General features: G+C 40.4%; 2 protein-coding genes across 2 annotated transcripts; one reads left to right on the top strand and one right to left on the bottom strand.

The window, feature by feature from the left end:
- Nucleotides 1–1,023: 1,023 nt before the first annotated feature.
- Nucleotides 1,024–4,438, bottom strand: LOC147397788 (uncharacterized). Its single transcript, XM_086450225.1, has 3 exons — nucleotides 3,047–4,438; nucleotides 2,014–2,720; nucleotides 1,024–1,663 (listed from the first exon to the last, which is right to left on the bottom strand). The coding sequence occupies exons 1-3, from the start codon at nucleotides 4,436–4,438 to the stop codon at nucleotides 1,024–1,026; spliced, it is 2,739 nt and encodes a 912-aa protein (XP_086306351.1).
- A 758-nt stretch (nucleotides 4,439–5,196) lies between these two features.
- On the top strand, nucleotides 5,197–7,893 carry LOC147397787 (uncharacterized). Its single transcript, XM_086451103.1, has 4 exons — nucleotides 5,197–5,531; nucleotides 5,621–5,703; nucleotides 6,483–6,626; nucleotides 7,019–7,893. Exons 1-4 carry the CDS (start codon nucleotides 5,448–5,450, stop codon nucleotides 7,608–7,610), a joined length of 903 nt encoding a protein of 300 aa, XP_086307229.1. The 5' UTR covers nucleotides 5,197–5,447; the 3' UTR covers nucleotides 7,611–7,893.
- The last annotated feature ends 59 nt before the right edge of the window (nucleotides 7,894–7,952 follow it).

Raw genomic sequence — 7,952 nt, 5'->3', positions numbered from 1 at the left:
ATCTCCTCATCATGTACATCTTGGTCGTTGATTACGCCATCAATCCCTCCTGGTTGGAAAATTCGACCTCGAGTCAAAATTAAACTCATCAAGTTCACCATGATACGGTTGTAAATCAAAAACATTAAAGGTAGCTGAAACACCTATGTTTTCCTGGAAGTTCAATCTGATAGGCATTCTCACCAATACGTTTTAGGACTCGAAATGGTCCTGTAGCTCGATCTTGTAATTTTCCATACTTGCCAGGAGGAAACCTCTCTTTTCGGAGATTGATCCACACAAGATCACCCTCCTTGAATTCAACATATCTCTTGTGTTTGTCTGCTGAAGCCTTATACTTGGCATTGCTCTCTTCCAATTTCATTCGAACTTGTGCATGAAGGTCTTTAATATATTCTACCATTGCTTCTGCATCACTGAATCACCACTGAATCGATTTACGATTGGTAATGGAACTAAATCGATGGGACTGTTCGGGTTTCTTCCATATACCACCTCAAAAGGGCTCTTCCCAGTAGACTTATTTTTTGATCGATTGTAAGCAAACTCTGCTTGTGGTAAACTTAGATCCCATTGTCGCTTGTTCTCCCCAACTAAACTCCTTAGTAAATTTCCTAATGTCCTGTTTACAACCTCAGTCTGTCCATCGGTTTGCGGATGGTGAGAACTACTGAATTGTAACTGAGTCCCCATCTTTCGCCATAAAGGTTCTCCAGAAATGTTCGACAAATTTGGTGTCACGATCAGAAGTCACGGTCTTCGGTATACCATGCAATCTCACTATCTCCTTGAAATACAACTCAGCTACAAGACTAGCATCAAATGTTTTGTTGCATGCTAAGAAGTGTGCCATCTTCGAAAACCTGTCAACCACCACAAGAATAGAGTCCTTAACCTACGTCGTTGAGTCCGCGGAAGACCCAATACAAAGTCTAGGCTAATGTCCTCCCAAGGTGCCTTTGTACAGGTAAAGGTGTATATAGTCCCGTGTTTTGAGAGTGACTTTTGGCCACATGACATATTCTACATACATCGCTCCACATATTGGTTGACATCCTTGTTTAATCTAGGCCAATAAAAGTTGTCTTTGACCAAAGCTAAGGTTTTGTCCCGACCAAAGTGCCCGCCAAGTCCTCCACTATGACTTTTTTTAATGATAACTATTCTAAGAGAGCAATCTAGGATGCAAAGTTGATTCCCCTTGAACAATAAGTCATTCTGTAAGGTGTACTCACCACAGTTACCTTCATTATATTCTGCCCATACTTTACCAAAATCCGGATCTTTCACATACAACTCTTTCAGGAGCTCAAATCCTATCACCTTGACCTGCATAATAGATAGTAATGTGGTTCTTCGGCTTAATCCATCCGCAACTTTATTTAGGCTACCTGCTTTATGTCGAATCACAAAAGTAAACTCTTGTAGGTGTGCCACCCACTTTGCATGTCGATTGTTCAGCTTATGTTGGCCATTGATGTACTTTAATGCTTCATGGTCAGAGTACAAGATAAACTCCCTTTGCACTAGATAATGACGCCAATGCCGAAGTGCTTGAATAATAACATAAAATTCAACATCATAAGTAGAGTACCTCCTCCGAGTATCATTCAATTTCTCACTAAAAAAAGGCTTCCTCCTTGACTCAAAACAGCGCCAATCCCTATGTGTGATGCATCACAATCAAGTTCAAATACCATATCAAAATCTGGCAAGACTAAAACAGGTGCTTCGGTCACTTTCTTTTTTATCAACACAAAGCTATCTTCAGCATCCTTGGTCTATCTAAATATCGCACCCTTTAGGCAATCTGTAATAGGAGCAACAAGGGAGCTGAAGCCACGAATGAATCTCCGATAAAAAGTGGCTAATCCATGAAAACTCCGAACTTCATGTATACTCTTAGGACTCGGCCAACTAAGTATAGCTTCAATTTTTTTTTGATCCATTTTGATGCCTTCTGCGGAGATGACGTAACCTAAGAAAATCAAGCTATTAGTCATAAACTCACACTTCTTCAGATTAGCATATAATTTTTGTGCCCGCAATACGCCAAAAACCTGATGAAGATGATTTAAGTGTTGCTCCAACTCTGTGCTATAAATCAGAATATCATCGAAATACACCACAACGAATTTGCCAATGAATGGTTTAAACACCTGGTTCATTAGCCGCATAAAGGTACTTGGAGCATTCGACATTCCAAATGGCATCACTAACCACTCGTATAGGCCTTCCCATGTCTTGAATGCAGTTTTCCATTCATCTCCTGGGCGAATCTGTATCTGATGATATCCACTTCGCAAATCAATTTTTGAGAAGATTCGAGATCCTGCTAACTGATCCAACATGTCGTCGAGGCGAGGAATTAGAAATCTGTATTTTACTGTTATTTTATTTACTGCTCTGCTATCCACGCACATACGCCATGACCCATCCTTTTTGGGAGCCAATAGTGCAGGCACAGCACATGGACTCATGCTCTCCTGTAACACACCCTTGGTTAGCAGCTCATTTACTTGACGTTGTAGCTCATCATGTTCTTTAGGACTCATTCTGTAGGACGGCTTGTTAGGCAAGGTAGCACCTGGAACAAGGTCAATATGATGCTGGACATCTCGCATTGGTGGTAACCCTGATGGCAACTCCTCTGTCATAACATCAGCAAATTCCTTCATTAAAGGTTCTAGCTCGGGAGGCACTGATTTCTTGTCCTCGTTCTCCTCAACCACAACCAGGGCATAAAACTCTCCTCATGATTTTTTGTCTCGGATACATATTCTGACATAGACAGAAAGTTACTACCCTCTCCCTTAATGGGCTTGGGAATACTCTCCATCTTAAATGGTCTCAAAATCACCTTTACACCATCTTTGTAAAAGGTGTAGGTATTTTTGAAACCATCATGGATTGCACGTCTATCGTATTGCCATGGCCTTCCAAATAAAACATGACATGCATCCATTGGCACCACGTCACACCAAATAGAATCCTTATATGATTGCCCAATAGAAAAAGAAATATAACACCTTTGAGTCACATGTACCTCATTCCCTTTGCGGAACCAAGCGAGCTTGTATGGTTTCAATTTCTTCTCTGTTTTCAGTTTTAATTTTTCAACCATTTCTTGAGATACCACGTTCTCGCAACTTCCCCCATCGATAATCAGATTGCATATCTTTCCATAGGCGGGGCACCTTGTATGAAAGATATTGTTGCGTAACCAACCATCTTTCTCTTCAATGCGTGATGAGTTCATACTCCGTCTAATAACTAAGGTTTCTCCATGATCACTCCATGTGATGTCTTCGGCCTCTTGTTCTTCATTATGACCTCGATTCTCATCCTCAAACTCTTCCTCTCCTAGTGCTTCCTCGGTTAGATTAATGAATCTACGGTTAGGGCAATCCACAACAATATGCCCAAACCCTAGGCATTTAAAGCATTGTATCGCTTTGCTATTGGAGGCGTTTGAATGAGTAGGACCAGCCCCATCACGACGATTAGAGGGTGCTGTGGAGCTAGATGCTCTCGATGGCTGGTTTGGATTTGACCGCGATGGAACATCTTGAGAACTACTTCCCCGGTTGAAATTAATTCCACGAGAATTAGCCCCTCCACCTTCATTGTACGCTGGCCAACGAGTTCCCCTTGATTTGAGTTGTTTTTCTACCTTAAGAGCTAACTTGCAGACATCATTGTAGGTCCAATACGGTTGGAGTTGCACGACGTTGTAAATTTCTTTCTTCAGGCCCCCAAGAAACCTAGCAATTGTTTGTTCCTCTGGTTCAGTGATTCCACAACGCATTGTAAGAAGATCAAACTCCTCCATGTATTCGTCCACGGTGCGATTCTCTTGCTGGAAGTTGTACATTTTAAGGAAGGCATCTTGTATATATGATTCCGGCAAGAATTTTTTTTGAAGTTCTTTTTTCATCTTCTCCCAAGAAGTAATTTTTGGCTTCATTTGCCTCTCCCGTCTCGCTTTCAACTGCTCCCACCAAACTGAGGCATGCTTCTTTAGTTTGATGGCAACAATTTTTATTTTGCGATGATCCGGTAATTCTTTGTAGTCAAACACACGCTCTATCATGTTGATCCAATCGATAAATTCGTCAGGGCGTGTCTTGCCTTCAAAATCTAGAATATCGACCCTTAAGTCGACATCTCTATTGCGAATCCCACCACGTTCGACCCTGTGGCAGTGTAGATCCTCACCTGGTACCCTTCGTGGAGCACGACGATGAAATGGATTAATATCATCCTCCTCAGAATTGTGACTGTCCTCATCCCGATTCTGAGTTTCGAAACGCGCAAGGCGCTCCGTAAGTAGCTGAACTTGCCTTCTCAGATCACCTATGTTGATGTCTTTGATATCACGTTCACGTGGAGGGAGTTCTTCTTGATCACCCGGTCCACGCTTACGAACGCCAGCCATTGAAGTTCACCAAATTCACAAACCTCAAGGAACGTTTGCTCTGATACCAAATAATACAGTTCCAATAGGAACTAGTAATTGACAAGTAAATAGAGTGAGAGAAGAGGAACACAAGGCAATCCAACACAAGCAACCCACGTTACAGAGACCGCAATGTCTTTATTCCCAAAAGAACTACCCAAAAACTGCTTCTCCCTACTCTGTTTTGGGTCTTTTATCATATATCCTACTTACTAATAAAGTAAAAACAAACTAGGAAACATCACTGTCTCATACTCTAGTTTCCTATAACTAGTAATTAAAAAAAAAATAAAGTAAACAATAAAGAGAGTAAACAAAAGAAAAGAAAGGAACTAATGTGGATCATCGTATCTTCTTCTTAAACAGCAACAACTACTTTACCCATTAGTCACAAAAACGGGCCGGTTTCCAAATCTCACGTGGTGGCCTTTTGTTGGCTTTATCCTCAATTAGAATGGGAGGGCTAGTTTCATCATGGGCCTCATTATCAATCTCCTCATCATGTACATCTTGGTCGTTGATTACGCCATCAGTGTTTGTTGTGATCTCTCTTCCCAGAACCGCATCCATAGCTAATGTAGGAATACCCGTTTGATGATCCCTGCAAAGGATACAACTACAGGCAAAGAATAAACCTCAATTGATTTTAATTATTATGCTATAAATGTAATTCTTTCTATAATGCTGCCCATGGGTATTTTTTCCGCCAAAGAATTCCTTTTATTGTTTAGAACCACTCCTTGGTGGCATCTTGTATTTTTTTGGTTCAGGATGTCTTTGTCTGGATCCATTGGTTGACAGTCCAGATTGATGACCTTTGTATCTAACATGGTCCAATTATTTCACTTAAGTCATCCCAAGTTTTCCCTCCTTTCTGTTTCAAAATGGATGAGGTTCCTATCTTTGTCTGTAAGAAGCGCACAATTTCTTAATTTCCTTACCAGTCAATCTTTTTGTGTGGAATTTTCAGGTCAAGCTGCTTCTTGAAATGCTCGTTAGGAAGTGCGGTCTTGATGCTGTTAAAGTAGTAATGCCCGAAGAACACATGAAACTCCTCACTAACATAAGGAAGGTCAGAAAGTTTTCTTCAGATTAACATCTTCATTATGTTTGAGCTTTAATTTCTGAAGCTTCATAAAGTCTGTCTTGATTAACACTCAGATCAAGGAGTGGAAGGAATGGAAAATTGCATCCAACTCAGAGAGGGAAACCAAATCTCTTCAATCAAAAGCAACTACATCCAGGTGATTAGGCTTCTTATATGTTTATTTATTTATGCGTTTGGGTGTGGTGTACCATGCTGGCAATGAAATCCATTAGCAGTAGTTGAGGGACCGAGAACAGGCAATGAAGGAAATGGTCCATTTTGAAGGGAATTGGAACGGCAGTGAGGCGAGGGAGAAAGCTTTTTTTAATTGGGTAGGAAGGGTCTTGAAAGTACTCAATTTACATGTAGTGTGTTCTCTCTCAAGTGAAGATGCCCAAGATTTGAAAGCCTTTTTCTTGTGTTGGGTGTATTTTTTTTTTTTTTTTTTTTTATTTTATTTGAAGATGTAGTTATAAAAGGAACATTTTTTCCCTTATGAATGTTCTTTTCTTTCTGGATTGCCTTTGCATTAAAATTTTTCAAGAACCTGTCTCCTATTACTAATGGGTGAAAGAACTCGAACAGGTTTTGAACCTTGGGAGATACTATATCACCTTTCTGAAATTGAAAGAATGATAAGTATTCGTATTAATAACATCACATTGAGTACAAATTTTCACATGTTGTGGCATTTATGAAAACAGAACATGATATGCGAAACTGGAAACTCCAAGCAGGTTCGGACACTGAATCCCATGGTTGGCAGTGTTTGAACAATTTTCATATAAGAAACAGTGGTTTGCTTGTGTTGGCAAGCGTGGAGAGTGGGATACACAATCCTGTAACCCTTTCAATAATACCATATCAAGTTTCAGTTTAATGTCTTGCCTGCAGATGCTGGTTGGCTTTTAGTTTCTGATTATTTCAATATTTCAGGCTAAGCCGATGGAATCATACAAAAATTTTCTCTGATTTTGGAGACAAGGACAGCGACAATAGTGATGTGGAATACATGGAAACAATGGTTTCTGGGCGACGGAGTGCTTCGTCTCAGTTCAATTCCAAAGCTTCCTCGTTTAGGTCTGTAGCTGGGCTTCTGAAAATGTGTTTTAAAGGAAAATTCCAGGTTCTTCCTAGGAGTTCTGAGGCTAAAATTATAACTCATCGAGTTATGATATTGCATTTTCTGGACTAATGAAAATTAAAATGAAAATGCCATATGATACTCAAAATATATAGAGAGATTGAATGGCTAAAACCCTACCCGTAGGATAAAAATTCTAGCCTTCTAGAGCTTTCTAGATGGGAAAATGGGGTCGGCAAGTGGTTACAGGTCCTGGCCACATTGTGTTGTGCATGTGCCATATGTTTGTAATATAATAGAAAGCTTGTTCTCACCCCGCCGCAGCAACTATGTTTCCTTGGAAATCAACATAAGAATTACTTATCGTGTAACAACTTGAACTCTTTAGGTCAAAGCAAACCCGTAGAGCAGCCAAGAGCTTGCCAGAAGACTTGTTTGACCAATTGGAAGATGATCCACTTGATTTTCTAGATCGGCAAAAGACCAGATCAGCTCTCCGGTCATCTGAGCACCTCAAACAGAAGCAAGAATCTGACGATGAACCAGAGACCGACTCTGAAGGTCGCTTGGTAATTCATGAGGGAGGAAGTTCAAAGAGACTGACCTCCTCAGAACCTAACACTGATACAAGAAGTCAAGCAGGCAGCCATTTATCTTCCAAATCTTTGACCAAAACCCAGATGAAGCGCAGGAAAACATCAGATTCAGGATGGGCATACACAGGGAATGAGTACACTAGCAAAAAGGCTGGTGGAGATGTCAAGAGGAAGGACAAGCTTGAGCCATATGCATATTGGCCACTTGACCAAAAGATGATGAGTCGTAGGCCAGAGCATCGAGCAGCTGCAAGGAAAGGTATGGCAAGTGTGGTGAAGTTAACAAAGAGGCTTGAAGGGAAAAGTGTATCAAGTGCACTTTCTGCTAAAGGAGGTTTGAAGTTCAAGAGGAAACAGAAGAATGGCAGCAAGAAAACTAGGTAGAGAGATTTGCGATTCACCTGCTAAGAGTATTTTATAAAAGAGAAATGTGATCTAAGTCACCATGCTTTTTACCTCCACACTCGTGTAGTGTTTTCTATGTTCCCCCGTATTTGTTTTTATGTATTTATGAATTATGAGAGGGTGGTAGTGGGGAACAAAGCGTTCTTCGTGAGTTTTGAAGTAAACTTTCTTTTTCCCCTATATATTGAGTTCAATCTTTCTTGGAACTGTTTTTTGGTGAATTTTGTATCCTTGAACAATGTCAATAGCGAGTAGAAACATTTGGAGATATTATGAAGAATTCCAAAACATTCTTGATGCAGCATTCAGTAAAAGGGATGA

Source organism: Akebia trifoliata, chromosome 8 (genome assembly GCF_017979445.1).
Source record: "Akebia trifoliata isolate Shusen 1 chromosome 8, ASM1797944v1, whole genome shotgun sequence".
Taxonomy (NCBI): Eukaryota; Viridiplantae; Streptophyta; class Magnoliopsida; order Ranunculales; family Lardizabalaceae; genus Akebia; species Akebia trifoliata.
The sequence above is the reverse complement of the archived record's forward strand: the minus strand, read 5'-3'. Positions and strand labels throughout refer to the sequence as shown.